Below are 16633 nucleotides of genomic sequence, written 5' to 3'. Positions count from 1 at the left end.
CTCAGCTGAATCTGGTAATGAACAGTATGGTTGTTGAGGAAGTTGAGGAGATTCAATTACTTGGTGTTACCTTAGATCACAGGTGGCAAACTCATTCCACGGAGGGCCGAATATCTGCAGGTTCTCTTCTCCCTTGTATATGATAGATGATTTAAGGTCACTAATTAGTAAGGAATTCCCCACACCTGGTTGTCTAGGGCTTAATTGACAGGAAAAACCAAAAACCTGCAGAGACTAGGCCATCCATGGAATGAGTTTACACCCCTACCTTCGATTGTAAACTGTCATGGTCAAAATATATAGGTTCAATGGTTATAAAGATGGGGAGAGGTCTGTCCGTGATAAACAGATGATCTGCTTTTTTGACACCACACTCCACAAAGCAAGTCCTGCAGGCTCTAGTTTGATCTTATCTTGATTATTGTCCAGTCATTTGGTCAAGTGCTGCAAAGAAGGACCTATTTATGCTGCAGTTGGCCCAGAACAGAGGGATAATGTCAATACTATGCATGCCAGTCTCTCTTGGCTAAGAGCTGAGGAAAGACTGACTGCATTGCTTCTTGTTTTTATAAGAAACATTAATGTGTTGGAAATTCCTAATTGTTTGCATAGTCAACTTACACACAGCACTGACACATACACACTTACCCCACCAGAAATGCCACCAGGGGTCTTTTCAGTCTGCAGGTTCAGAACAAATTCAAGGAATTTGCTACCGCATGGCAAGCAAGTGGTACCAATGCACCAAGTCTAGAACCAACAGGACCCGAAGCAATACAACTTCTAAACAAGACTTCTAAATAGCTAATCTAATGGCTACACTGACTACCTGCAATTACCCTTTTTTGCACAGACTCTATGCACACACACTAGACTCTACCAACACACTCACACATACTTACACTGCCACCCCAACACACACATACGCACTTCATATGCCCACACACACACATAACATGCATACTGACGCCATACACACACCACATACCCTGCTGCTACTGTCTATCTGTCCTGTTGCCTAGTCACTTTACCCCTACCTATACAGTGCCTTGCAAAAGTATTCATCCCCATTGGCGTTTTTCCTATTTTGGTGTATTACAACCTGTAATTTAAATTGATGTTTATTTGGATTTCATGTAATGGACATATACAAAATAGTCCAAATTGGTGAAATGAAATGTATCAAACATTCTTAAATATAAATAACGGAAAAGTGGTGCCTGCATACAGTTGAAGTCGGAAGTTTACATACACCTAGCCAAATACATTTAAACTCAGTTTATCACAATTCCTGACATTTAATCCTAGTAAAAATTCCCTGTCTTAGGTCAGTTAGGATCACCACTTTATTTTAAGAATGTGAAATGTCAGAATAATAGTAGAGAGAATGATTTGTTTCAGCTTTTATTTATTTCATCACATTCCCAGTGGGTCAGAAGTTTACATACACTCAATTAGTATTTGGTAGCATTGTCTTTAAATTGTTTAACTTGGGTCAAACGTTTAGGGTAGCCTTCCACAAGTTTCCCACAATAAGTTGGGTGAATTTTGGCCGATTCCTCCAGACAGAGCTGGTGTAACTGAGTCAGGTTTGTAGGCCTCCTTGCTCGCACACGCTTTTTCAGTTCTGCCTACACATTTTCTATTGGATTGAGGTCAGGGCTTTGTGATGGCCACTCCAATACCTTGACTTTGTTGTCCATAAGCCATTTTGCCACAACTTTGGAGGTATGCTTGGGGTCATTGTCCATTTGGAAGGCCCATTTGCGACCAAGCTTTAACTTCCTGACTGATGTCTTGAGATGTTACTTCAATATATCCATATAATTTTCCTTCCTCATGACGCCATCTATTTTGTGAAGTGCAGCAGTCCCTCCTGCAGCAAAGCACCCCCACAGCATGATGCTGCCACCCCCGTGCTTCACGGTTGGGATGGTGTTCTTCGGCTTGCAAGTCCCCCCTTTTTCCTCCAAACATAACAATGGTCATTATGGCCAAACAGTTCTATTTTTGTTTCATCAGACCAGAGGACATTTCTCCAAAAAGTACGATATTTGTCCCCATGTGCAGTTGCAAACCGTAGTCTGGTTTTTTATGGCGGTTTTGGAGCAGTGGCTTCTTCCTTGCTGAGCGGCCTTTCAGGTTATGTCGATATAGGACTCGTTTTACTGTGGATATAGATACATTTGTACCCGTTTCCTCCAGCATCATCACAGGGTCCTTTGCTGTTGTTCTGGCATTGATTTGCCAGAACGCGTCTCCTTCCTGAGCGGTATGACGGCTGCGTGGTCCCACGGTGTTTATACTTGTGTACTATTGTTTGTACAGATGAATGTGGTACCTTCAGGCGTTTGGAAATTGCTCCCAAGGATGAACCAGACTTGTGGAGGTCTACACATTTTTTTTTTATGGCACCACAACAAACCTGCCAAGAGAGGGCTGCCCACCAAAACTCACAGACCAGGCAAGGAGGGCATTAATCAGAGAGGCAACAAAGAGACCAAAGATAACCCTGAAGAAGCTGCAAAGCTCCACAGCGGAGATTGGAGTATCTGTCCATAGGACCACTTTAAGCTGTACACTCCACAGAGCTGGGCTTTAAGGAAGAGTGGCCAGAAAAAAGCCATTGCTTAAAGAAAAAAATAAACAAACATGTTTGGTGTTCGCCAAAAGGCATGTGGGAGACTCCCCAAACATATGGAAGAAGGTACTCTGGTCAGATGAGACAAATTTTGGGCAGATGAATAGTTATTCAGCTTTCTGTTTTTTTTGTCTTCTTCAAAGTGGTAGGCATGTTGTGTAAATCAAATGATACAAACCCCCCAAAAATCCATTTTAATTCCAGGTTGTAAGGCAACAAAATAGGAAAAATGCCAAGGGGGTGAATACTTTCGCAAGCCACAGTATATAGCTACCTCAATTACCTCATACCCCTGCACATCGACTCAGTACTGGTACTCCCTGTATATAGCCATGTTATCTTCTACTCCCTATATATAGCCATGTTATTTTCTACTCCCTATGTATAACCATGTTATTTTCTACTCACGTATATATAGCCATGTTATTTTTACTCGTCATTGTTATTCACTGTGTATTTATTCTGCGTGTCACTATTTCTATTTTATCTTTACTCTGCATTGTTGGAAAAGGACCCGCATGTAAGAATTTCACTGTTAGTCTACACCGTTTGTCTACGAAGCATGAGACAAATAACATTTGATTCGTTTTGATTTGAAACAGACAGTATTATACAGAGCCATGATTGCATGGAACTCCCTTCCATCTCATATAGCGCAAGTGAACAGCAAGTCAGGTAAAAAAAAAAAACTGCAACACCTCACACCTCTCCCCCATGTGACCTACATTGTGTGTGTATGTACTGACATGCATGTGTAACTGATAGATGCACACACACACACACACACACACACACACACACACATTAATGTTTTTAAATGTATGTAAATTGTAAAGTCTTGTCTGTAATGTATTTTTCGTTATGTCTTGGACCCCAGTAAGACCATCTGTCGCCATTGGTGTCATCTAATGGGGATCCTAATAAAATCTACATCTAAAATCTAGATATTAATTTGAGCAAGTTTGCTACAGCAGGATATATGAATTGTTTTGTGGATTATAATTAATGGACATTTTTGTAGGGTTTATATATTTTCGCAAGGGAACGTCAAGTCTGAAATTTGTAGAACTTCAGAAGCCTTTTTAAACCTCAAACACTACAAGTTCTACATTTCCTGCATTCCAGGAAAGTTGTCCTGCAACAAGGTGATCAAATGAAAATCCTACATCTGTAAGCGAGCGAGCTACACTCCAACCCTCCGTCCTCATCAGCAGCCTGCATAGACAGCCACTTATAAATAGTTCCACCTACTGTAGGCCATTATATCCCGCTCGGTAGATTCCAAAAAAATTATCTGGCAAAGTCACCTGTGGCCATTCCCAAAACTATATGCTGTCATGAGACCATGAATACCAGCTATTAGTTGGCACACGGTTTCTTTTACCAAAGCCAGTTTCAAACTATGGGGGGGGGGGATTCTGTCTTTGTGTCTTCAATAGAAAGTAATTTAGGATTTGGTAAACCCATTGTCGGGCTCCTCAGAACTTACCAGGAAGCTAGTAGCACTGCAACAGTAAACCCTAGCATTTAAATAAGCCACATTTCACCAAAATGTCTAGGCCTATTTATTAATTCAAGAAACAATACTTAACCACAGAAACAGTATGAACTGCAAATGTAAAGACAGTGGGGCTGTAAGTAATTGTAATTAGCACTGCGTGGAAAAAGGGACAAAACTCCACTAGATGAAGAATAATGAATGGCAGCGCTGAGGCCTCGGCCCCCCAAAACGCTCGTTCGACTTTGATTGGTGTTTAATCAGCGAGTCTGGGACCTGCTTGCCGCCACAGCTCTGTGAGGGGTCGTGACTGCCAGGCAATTTGTATTTCTGATTAAACAACCCTAGGGCCTCTTCAAGCGGGCTGCTTAGCACCAGCAGGAAAGTGTCAATCTGCCAGACATCGCAAGTTGCAGGTGCAGTCTGGCGAAAGGCAAGGAGAAAAACATTGAAAAGTCTATCAGGGATGAAGATCGATGAACAGCGGGCAGAAAAATTATGTCCTGAACACCCCAGATTGGGTTATTCGTTCAGTTGAGTCTATAAGGAGGTAGAGCAAAAGGAAAAGTATTTAGTATTTTATTAGGATACTCATTAGCTGTTGCCAAGGCAGCCGCTAGTCTTCCTGGGGAGATACAATGAGGGAAAATAATATTTTGATCCCCTGCTGATTTTGTACATTTGCCCACTGACAGACATGATAGGTCTATCATTTTAATGGTAGGTTTATTTGAACAGTGAGAGACAGAATAACAACAACAGAATCCAGAAAAACGCATGTCAAAAATGTTATAAATTGATTGACTTCCCCTCTCCTGCACTGAGGCAGCCATTGTGATTTACGATGTGGTACTGCTAGTGTGCTCATTTGTAGCCTACCAAATACATACGTTGCCGTGCCCTATTCTGATTGATTTAATGCCAAGCTGCTGGGAGTAATTCACAAATTGTAAATGTTGCACAACTCGGAATGAACAAGAAAAACACAAAACACCAACTAAAAGCTTATTTTCACCTAAAAAACAAACAACTCTTATCCCAGCTTCAACAAAAGACAATTTGATATGAGTGTTAAACTTTTCACACGGCAAGTTGTGTGGGTGACGGGGAGTGCAATCTGCAGCATCATGACGGAGTTTAGGTCTCTTTTTTAAATATATTTTTTTACATATACTTTCAAACCAAATGACAAACGTTCTGAGGTCTGAGCATCCGTGCTGAAACGTTGATTGCACAGATGCCTACACTGAAAGAGAGAGAGAAAGATAACGAGCTGTAACTATCATGCCTTTGAATGTCATGGTGACATGAAATGTCATACCAAAATGGATAAATACATGGAAGTTCTCTGTGTAGTTGCACAAAGAGGATGTTTTTATGGATTCTTCTGTGGCTTGAAACAGACTATTCAAAGTGGTTCGACTCAAAATTTAAGTCTGAAATATTCTGGTTTCACCTTTTAAAAATTCACAGTATCTGTAGAGACATCCTTTGGGGGCTTTGTAAGGAAAATGTTTTACCTTCACAAAACAATCACAATCACATTTTCAAACACATTCTTTGAGGTTCCCTTAGAGGCCAGGTCCTTTCCACGAGTGACGAGAGACCGCTTTATCAGGCCAAGCTTTCTGTGAAGACCATCTACCTTGAAGAGGTTCAGCTTTGACTTTCTACATTCACATGCTCAAAACATGACATTTCAAGTAGTCAAAGTATAATTGTATTCTATTTGTTGATTGTAATATGGATAATGCCTTGCCTCAGCTGTTCAGGAATTGATCCATACATGATTCTATGGGTGTGCATCTTTAGTGATTCAATACACATATTGATACATGCGCTTCAATATGATACAAGAACCATTCAATAGAATAACATTGTGCCCGGTGCAATGTCTGGCTTGGCCTAACGGTAATAAAACGCATCATGAATGTGTTGGGTCAAGGATAAGACCAGAGTGACTGTGGGAAAAGTATTGTCCTGTGTGTGTTTGATAAGGGAACGTCCCGCCCTTTAAGCCAGAAACACCAAATCACTTAAGGCTGAGAGCAAAGGTTAACTTGCAGCTGTGCTTTAGGGACAGACTTGTCTTAACTTTCTCATTTTGACCACAGTACACAGTCAGCTCCGATATGGCCATGTCTTCCTCTGCTATGAAAGACCACCTCCGCTGTTCTGTCTGTACAGAGATCTACACCGAGCCTGTCTCTCTCAGCTGCCTGCACACCCTCTGCATGAAATGCCTCCAACGGATCCTGGACGCTGGCTATCAGTACTGTCAGGAGTGCAACGCTCAGATCAGGGGCAGAAGTTTTCAGATCAACAGGAATCTGAGGAACTTGGCAGAACAGCTGAGAGAAGAGGAGGGGAGACAGGAAAGGGCCAAAGTTTATTGGTGCCCAGAACACCACCAGGAACTGACCCTGTTCTGTGAGACAGACAGAAGGCTCATCTGCCTGGTGTGTCGGGATGGAAGCGAGCACGTCGGCCACTCATTCAGGCCTCTCAGAGAACAGGAGGATCAGGTGAAGAGGGAGCTCCTGAGGACTGATATCAGGAAGGTGAACAAGTTCTGTCAGAGGCAGCGGCCACAAAAGAGACATCAGACCAGGTGAAAGCCTTCATTAGCATCCAGTTTGACGAACTGGAACGGAGGGAGGAGGAAGAGAAAAGAAGGGTGGATGAGAGTAGCGGCCTGGCTGGGATGCAGGAGAACCTGGCGCGATGGAGGTACTCCTGGCGGATGGGAGGGCGAGAGTGGCCACTCTGCGGACGGGGCTGAGTTGAAGAAGGAGAAGCTCTCGTCTCCCTCTGGGTGTTTTCCCCGCATCCTCAGTCTGCTGTCCCACATCAACTGGAGACACATGGAGAGGACCGTGGCCAGGAACATAGTCACTGTCCAGCCACCATGGGTCAACCCTCTGTTCGGCAACGTGTTTGACTGCATACAGAGGTGTCTTGAGAGGTGGACCGGCAATGTGTTTGACCACACACAGAGGCTTCTGGGGAGCTGGACATGCGGTACCAGGGAAATCACCCTTTCCATGACTTCCATTACTTTTTTGTTGGTTTTCTTGTTATTGTGGACCTCGAGACAAAATAGAATAACACAAACATCTCTTACAGAATGAGGAATCTTCTGCTCCGAACCAAGATTAGCTCATGGGATGCAGGCTGACATAGACATGGCTGAGTTTGGGGGGTTTCTAGATTGATGTATACCTAAACCACTAGGTGAAGTAATCTGCAAGACTGATACTCCATCCTACCCTAGAAAACAAATTACGGTTTATTCTGTTTGTAATGACATTATTCGACAGATCATTGTAACAAATTTGCATTGATGATTTAAACATCTTTTCAACGCCGTATTTAGGGGATCCTGGTACTTGAATTGCTTTGTATAAATATACTACTACATCCTGAAAAACGACAACGTACACACATTCATCTAAAAAAGACTCAACGACACTTACATTCTTTCCAAAATAACAAATAGAATTGATAAAGTGATTATGCACATGAAAGAAACATTGTAATGTGAATGGCTGGTCATTTAAAGCACAGGTTCCCTAACTTTTTCACTCAGGCCCCTCTTCCAGCATTGGGGAACATCCCGTGCCCCCCCCCCCCCCCCTCCCAAGTGCACGCCATTGCTATTTCTATGGGCCCAAGCACTGTTCAAGCCAAACAGTTCACACCCCTTTTGTTGACGGAGAGAACATTTTGCAGGTTTAAAGCTTATTTCCTGCAATTCTACACATTTTGTCATGGGGTACAGAGGAAATGTTGTAGTTTTAAAGCTAATTTTCATGCAATTCTATACATGTTGCCATGTCTAATGTGTATTCATGTGATATTTAAGTGACTCAAATGTTACAACAAAATCTATGGGCTAAAAGATGTTAGCTGGCATGGGCTAGTTGATCTGGACATTTCTGCAAGCGATTAGTAGCTCTCTATGGTATGCAATGACTGACATGACAAGAGGAAAATGGCACCTTGTACATTCTACTATTTGCAACTGCACATGGGGACAAAGATCATACTTTTTGGAGAAATGTCCTCTGGTCTGATGAAACAAAAATAGAACTGTTTGCCCATAATGACCATCGTTATGTTTGGAGGATAAAGGGGGTTGCTTGCAAGCCGAAGAACACCATCCCAACCGTGAAGCACGAGGGTGGCAGCATCATGCTGTGGGGGTGCTTTGCTTCAGGAGGGACTGGTGCACTTCACAAAATAGATGGTATCATGAGGAAGGAAAATTATGTGGATATATTGAAGCAACATCTCAAATAATAATAATAATATGCCATTTAGCAGACGCTTTTATCCAAAGCGACTTACAGTCATGCGTGCATACATTTTTTTTGTGTATGGGTGGTCCCGGGGATCGAACCCACTACCTTGGCGTTACAAGCGCCGTGCTCTACCAGCTGAGCTACAGAGGACATCAGTCAGGAAGTAAAAATTTGGTCGCAAATGGGTCTTCCAAATGGACAATGACCCCAAGCATACTTCCAAAGTTGTGCCAAAATGGCTTAAGGACAACAAAGTCAAGGTATTGGAGTGGCCATCATAAAGCCCTGACCTCAATCCTATAGAAAATGTGTGGGCAGAACAGAGAGAAAAGGCGTGTGCAAGCAAGGAGGCCTACAAAGCTGACTCAGTTACACCAGCTCTGTCAGGAGGAATGGGTCAAAATTCACCCAACGTATTGTGGGAAGCTTGTGGACGGCTACCCGAAACGTTTGACCCAAGTTAAACAATTTAAAGGCAATGCTACCAAAATATATATATACACACATATAAATATATACACACACACACATATATATATATATATATAAATATATACACACACACACACACACATACATATATATATATATATACACATACACACAAACACACACAATGGTAGCTAACTCCGTTCCGTACATATGTGGGCAACGGCGGCATTCAAACGAGGCTGCAATGAAAACTAATGGGACTGTAGCGACTGTGTTGGCATCAAAATCCGGGATGTGAACTATGTTTCGATTCAGCGTTGATTGACATGTTAATGGACCAATAGCATTGAAGAAAAGTTTTTTTAAAACTGACCCCACTGACACAGTACGTTAAAATGTCACGACGTAACGTACGGCACGCATTATTCAACTCATTCTGTGCCGTACAGCCTCTTTCCACCAGGTGTAGCGCTTCTCTCGCAGATTAAAAACAAGAAATGATCAATGGTGAGTGTAAAGTTAATTACTTGTGAGTTACATCAATAGTTAATTCAATCAATTGTTAATCACTGCGAGCCATAATGACTCAAAAACGGTGACACCCACAGTTTAATTGTGAAGATAAATTTAGCGCTGCTCTAAAAACCTTCGACACAAACCTTCAAAAAGGTATGTAATGAGACATTATAGAAACTATTTATACCGTTTCATTTACATTTTAGAGGTGATAAGTTGGACAAATCGGGTGAAAAAAGCCGGTTCCCCACAAGACATATCTCCCCCTTTCACTATGACGCAGTAGCTTTCGCTTCCACACCCGCCATTTTTAAAAAGACGCGGCGGAGCTCCATTGCTTTCTTCAATCATGCAGAGACGGGCAGCATGAAGGTCTCGTCACTGATTTTGCTGGAAAGGAGAAACATTGTGCTTTACAATGGTATTCATATTACAGTTGACCTGGAAGTAAACTCAGCAAAAAAAGAAACATACCTTTTTCAGGACCCTGTTTTTCAAAGATAATTCGTAAAAATCCAAATAACTTCACAGATCTTCATTGTAAAGGGTTTAAACACACCCCATGCTTGTTCAATGAACCATAAACAATTAATGAACATGCACCTGTGGAACGGTCATTAAGACGCTAACAGCTTACAGACGGTAGGCAATTAAGGTCACAGTTATGAAAACTTAGGACACTAAAAGAGGCCTTTCTACTGACTCAAAAAAACACCAAAAGAAAGATGCCCAGGGTCCCTGCTCATCTGCGTGAACGTGCCTTAGGCATGATGCAAGGAGGCATGAGGACTGCAGATGTGGCCAGGGCAATAAATTGCAATGTCCGTACTGTGAGACACGTAAGACAGCGCTACAGGGAGACAGGACGGACAGCTGATCATCCTCGCAGTGGCAGACCACGTGTAACAACACCTGCACAGGATTGGTACATCCGAACATCACACCTGCGGGACAGGTACAGGATAGCAACAACAACTGCCCGAGCTACACCAGGAATGCACAATCCCTCCATCAGTGCTCAGACTGTCCGCAATAGGCTGAGAGAGGCTGGACTGAGGGCTTGTAGGCCTGTTGTAAGGCAGTTGCCTATGGGCACAAACCCACTGTCGCTGGACCAGACAGGACTGGCAAAAAGTGCTCTTCACTGACGAGTCGCGGTTTTGTCTTACCAGGAGTGATGGTCGGATTCGCGTTTATCGTCGAAGGAATGAGCGTTACACCGAGGCCTGTACTCTGGAGCGGGATCGATTTGGAGGTGGAGCGTCCGTCATGGTCTGGGGCGGTGTGTCACAGCATCATCGGACTGAGCTTGTTGTCATTGCAGGCAATCTCAACGCTGTGCATTACAGGGAAGACATCCTCCTCCCTCATGTGGTATCCTGACATGACCCTCCAGCATTTTCCCTCCCCGTGACCACCCATACGTAAAAATGTATGCACACATGACTGTAAGTCGCTTTGGATAAAAGCGTCTGCTAAATGGCATATTATTATTATTATTATGACAATGCCACCAGCCATACTGCTCGTTCTGTGCGTGATTTCCTGCAAGAAAGGAATGTCAGTGTTCTGCCATGGCCAGCGAAGAGCCCAGATCTCAATCCCATTGAGCACGTCTGGGACCTGTTGAATCAGAGGGTCAGGGCTAGGGCCATTCACCCCAGAAATGTCCGGGAACTTGCAGGTGCCTTGGTGGAAGAGTGGGGTAACATCTCACAGCAAGAACTGGCAAATCTGGTGCAGTCCATGAGGAGGAGATGCACTGCAGTACTTAATGTAGCTGGTGGCCACACCAGATACTGACTGTTACTTTTGATTTTGACCCCCTCTTTGTTCAGGGACACATTTTTCAATTTCTGTTAGTCACATGTCTGTGGAACTTGTTCAGTTTATGTCTCAGTTGTTGAATCTTGTTATGTTCATACAAATATTTACACGTTAAGTTTGCTGAAAATAAACGCAGTTGACAGTGATAGGACGTTTCTTTTTTTGCAGAGTTTATTAACTTTTTGGGGCACTAAAATAAGGTAAAATGTATGGAACAGCGTGTTGATATATATCAACCTCTGAAATCGAGAACCAATTATTTCGATTAATTGAATGGTTGCATACACTGAAGGACGAACATTCAGCGTATACGAGAAATTGGTTCTCGCTGGTAAACATACTTCTAAATTCAATTGATTTCTGTGTGATCTAGTTCCTGTGTGTGTGTCCTAGCTTTTCCATTTAAAATGTGCAGAGCAGTTCAACTTTCAAAGGCATCCGAGGATATGAGATAAACTGAACGCATTATCAAAGAAGTCTAAAGTACTAGAGGGACCTCTTCATGATGTTATTTCATGGCTAATGCTCTACTGCTTTGTGTGAGAATTGGCCCCCTGCCCCTCTTCTAAAAAGTCAAGTCTTCTCGCTCTGGATGATTGAGATTGACCTTGGGATGAGGGAAACCTGTATTTTACACTCGTTCCGCTCTCTCTCTTCCTCTCCCTTTCTAACTGGGATATAGTCACTCCCATTGTCTGTAGACAACATGATATCCTCCCTTAGGGGGCTTTTTAGTCCTTCAGTTTGTATTGTTATTCTTTAGTTTTTTATGCTCGTGTTTGTTGTGCAGTAAATATTTACGTTTTTATTCTCATCGTTTTTTCCTGTGAAGCATATTGTGTTGCATTCCATGTCTGAAATGTGCTGTATAAATAAAGCTCTATATGATTTGAGGGTAGAACATCAGTCCCTTGTGTAAAGGCAAGGATTAAAAAGGCCTAGACCATGGCTGGCATTACATGATGAAAGGATTTTTCGTTAGACTATCTTCAATAGATTAGCCCTCATAAACTGACAGTAAGTATCTTTGGTACCTCAATCATATTATTTCCTTATTTTCTGGGGAGAGTGTTGCCGTCAGCAGCCATTACACAGAGGGGGAAAGAGAATCATCTAAACCTCAGTGGACCAGACAGTTTAAATAAGTGGGGACAGGATGTTGACACTAGCAGATACAGCAGATTCTGCCCACAACATTTCCTCTCTTGTTGTTTCGGGGATGGGTGGATTCAGTAGTAGCAGGGAACAGACACAGACTCACAACGTGGCTGGTTTATGGGAGTTGACATATGCTGATCAAGGCCAGATTTTCTTTGCCTCCATATTCCCTTTCATCGAAGACTGGTGAGAACCAAAAAGCAGGAGTATATTTGACAGGGCTGCTTTCAGCACCGTGGAAAAACATGCTGTGAAATCAAATTGTGCACATGAGAAAACACAACCAAAGATGTGCCAGGGCAGCCTTCTGAGCCATTCGTTTTGTTACAGATTGGGGTTTCTTCTCCAAAGATGAAGAGGCTGCAACTTGGAAAGCTTCAACCCATATCCTGTTTAGTTAAGCTATACAACAAAAAGACACCTTTGATGGTCAAGACAACACAAATTCAAGTAAGCATATTATCAAACATTAAACCATTTAAGTAGCAAGACTAATGGTTTAGAAAAGCATGCCCTAGTAAGAATGATCATCTTCAATCATGTCAAGAGTCCCTCCACCTCTCTTTTTAGAAGTAGCCACTGCCCAGTAGCTTGTCCTTTAACAAATGTCTAAAAACAAATGTTAGTCCTGTTGTATTGAGTAGTGTGAACACTAAAAATAGCAATTGAATCCCTCCCCCTCCAGAAACTGTAGCTCAGATTGCGTGTTGTCCCGCACTGCAGGTACTGGCTTCTCCTTTATAATCAGGGCAGGATAAAGTAGGCCAGAAGCTCCAACTACCTTTTTACCGGCGGAGCCAAGAGAGCCTGTGTTTAATTGTCTCCCAGCTGACCACTATGCACGATGCGTCATTTATTTTATCACAGCACCGGCACTGCGTGAAGAAACAGGATATCGCTAGTTCGGCAAGGCAATGAAAGTCACTGGAATGGAATGTTTTAGAACTCATTGAAAGTCTTCCTGTTATCTCAGTCATCTGAGGGAACATATTTTGTGGGTTTTTCACAGAGCTTCTAAGAGACTCAATGGGACCACAATGGACTTTATTTAGGCCACAATGGTACTGTGTAAAGAACAGCAGCGGCAACAGCAGCAGGCTTCTACTGGGAGAGTTTGGAGCCTTTGAAGCACATTTCATTCAAAGAGCTCCCTGTTGAATATGGGCGAGAGTAAAAAAGCTAGCGCGGTTAAATATGCACGAGAACACCATTTCCAGTCATGATCCTATTAAAACAGGAAAAGGACTGTTGAGCGCTTCAAAACGCATTCATCATAACAGGACATTCTCCCAGAAATAAATGATGATACTTGTCATCATTTTCCAGTGATATTCGAAACCGCATTACAAGAGGGTAAAAATAAGAGGGACCTTTCCGGAAATGCAAGTGATTTGTAAATGGAAAGATGAAGTTTAAACGTTTTGGGGCAGAAAATATTGATTATTGATTAGAACAATATATACATAGACTATTTCTTTAAATTCCTCTCTAGCAGTGAAATGGACTACCTTAATATAATGCAAATGAGCTTTTTAATTTGACAAAACAACCCAATGAGGATTAATAGGCAACATCTGAACAGGTTTAGGTGCTATAGTAAAACTCCACAGTAAATATGAGTCCTTTTGCTATTGAAAAGTAGGCTGCTATACCTTTAATTTGAGGGAGCCATGAATCTTCTTGAGGATGTCGTCCATCTCCATTAGTTTGGGTTGGATGAGCGAGCTGTGGGGTCCACTGATGTGGCCAATGTGGTCCAGGCCCAGGTAGTGCAAGATCAGAATGTCCCAGTCGTCTCTCTTCATCGTGCTGTCCAGGTGACGTGTCACATTGTTGTCAACCTGGGAAGAGTCAGCGAGGACGTACAATATCCACACAGAAAACTCCTGATTGTTTCATTGTTTCTGAATCTGACCTCTGACAAACTCTGTACAGTATAGGGGTATGACGTTTAAACAATTAAACACATTTGGGATCGTTAACGTTTCAGTAAAATCCTTTAGGATGTTTTTGTTAACTGCACAGTGATAAAAGTCTAGATCGTAAAAATGGATGAAAACAATAAGTATATTTTTGGTTTTAATTTAAGGTTAGGGTTAGGCATAAGGTTAGCAGTGTGGTTAAGGTTAGGTTTAGATTGAAAATCACATTTTAAGAAGATAAATTGTAGAAATAGGTGGACTTTATGACTTTCTGGAAGTGGTAACTAGTGACAACTGGTATGCCCCCTAGCGGTCATATGCAGAACCACATCTGAATTGTGAATTCACGTCATTTTTTTTTTTTTTTTTTTTTACGTTTAAACGCTAAGATTATTTTGTACATTTGTCACATCCCTAGTAGAGTATGTTCGAAATATTACGTAATAGAAGCAGATTAAGCATAAGCCAATATGACCCTGACCTTCAAACAGATAACGACCCTGACTGACCTCGGTGTAGTCGGACACGAAGAAAGAGGTGGTGCCGTCGTACTCCATGAAGTGCTTGGGGAATAGCTTCACCCAGGTGTCGTCCCCGTAGAACACTATCCGCTTGCCCGCTGTCTTGGCCTGCCAGATGAGGTTGTCCTCCAGCAGTGCTTGAGAGTTCAGGTTCATCACCACGTCGATGAAGCCCGGGATACTACCTGTGGTCAGGGCCTAAAGAGAGAGCAGAAGGGGGAGGGCCAAGGGAGTTTGTCAACCTACGTACGTAAGCTAGCAATAGGCTAATTATGCAACATATTACCAGATGTAAAGGGTAAAAATCATTGTCTCTGTGTAGCCTATCAATGTTATAGAAAGGGTCAAAATCATTGTCTCAGTGTAGACTATCAATCAGTGTTGTGTTCGAGACAACCTAAAGCGAGACCGATTCAAGACCAAGACCGGCGCAAATCGAGTCCGAGTTAAGACCAAGACTGGACAGAAAAAAACAAAAATGTGTGTCTGTCATTGTCTGTTGCCATTACAATTACCGCCTAACCTTCTTGCATTCCCCGTTCCCTCTTCAAAAGGACCACAATGGAAATAAGCTGTTAAGCTTTATTGTGTTATCCTTGATGATTTTCTTAAATTGTATGTGGAGGTGTCACCGGCTGGAGCGCACTTATGTATGTATTTTACAAATTGTCAAATTATTTCAATCAATCAATCAAACGCATTCACCAAAAGCCACAAAATACACCTGAATTGATTTCTGCAAATACTGTATGTAAACAACACGTGAGTCCTCTTACATTTGGGAACTTTACAGTCCTATTGATCAAACAACCATGAAAAAGGTAGGCTCTCTCTCCCTCAGAATTTATGCACGTTTGTAAATTCATCACTAGTTCTGCGCTCTGGCACACACAGACGAGAGTGGTCTGAAATCGGAGTAGATAGCCAGAATGAATTTGCGAACGCAAGAGATATGCTAACTGGATAAGTCGTTCAAGTTCTTGCTAGCTAACCAAATGACACCTGCATCTCTAGCTGTGTATAGCCACAAAGAAACGACATGAGGGGAAAAAGTCAGTCACTCGCCCACTCCTCCAATGACATGACATGACATCCTAGCTAGCTAACGTTAGGCTCCGTGTTTTTAGCTTGCTACATAAATAGATATGCTAGCCTATTAGCCACGTTATGACTGACTTGTGATCACTGCCCTTGCTAGTTAGATTGTATTGACATTCCCAGCCTTAGTTAGATTCACCCGTTTTTGTCCAGAATATTGAGACATTGAAACTGAAACAGTGCATCCAAAATGGAGGCAGCAAACAATGTCCCAGGCCAGCTGTGATTTTCAACCTGATAGCAATATTTTTTGGACTACCAAGAAATGTATTGGTGAATTATATTAATCATGCATTGAACTGCATCCATCGATTCTGCCAACAATGCCTTAGTGTACGTCATGGAACGTTGAGTCAAATATAACCTATTTTTAAAAACTCTTATAAAGTTGGATTTGTAGCATAAACTGGGAATTTGATATTTTTTACTGTTATTTATGATTGTCTGTTTTGTATCTGTAAAGTAGTTAAACGCTGTCAGTTCCACTTTAAACTTTAGGTCACTGGTTACTTTGTGTGCTAAACGTAAAATGTTTTTTTTTGCAATGGGAAGTAATAGTTGTACATTTCAATTGGGAAATGCTTAACGGTTGTGTTTTTGTATTCTTATGATTGTGACCTACTGGCTTATTATGTCAGAGTTTATGAACTGCTCATCTTTAACATCTTGCTGTGATGACTGCTGTCTTTCCATCGGCCCTATGCAGTGGTGTAGTG

At 42.1% G+C, this 16633-nt stretch overlaps 1 protein-coding gene across 1 annotated transcript in view; it reads right to left on the bottom strand.

The window, feature by feature from the left end:
• Positions 1-16633, bottom strand: part of LOC311107914 (GPI ethanolamine phosphate transferase 2-like) — a 120781-nt gene that overhangs the window by 81644 nt on the left and 22504 nt on the right. Inside the window, exons 3-4 of the mRNA XM_084150514.1 lie at positions 14808-15017; positions 14029-14217 (exon numbers count right to left, since the gene is read on the bottom strand). Of these exons, the coding sequence (XP_084006640.1) occupies positions 14029-14217; positions 14808-15017 (399 nt within the window). The remainder of the gene's footprint in view (positions 1-14028; positions 14218-14807; positions 15018-16633) is intronic.

The sequence above is a fragment of the Coregonus lavaretus genome (genome assembly GCF_964263955.1).
Source record: "Coregonus lavaretus genome assembly, chromosome: 32".
In the NCBI taxonomy this organism is placed as follows: Eukaryota; Metazoa; Chordata; class Actinopteri; order Salmoniformes; family Salmonidae; genus Coregonus; species Coregonus lavaretus.
Note: the sequence above shows the minus strand (reverse complement) of the source record. Positions and strands in the feature narration are given on the sequence as shown.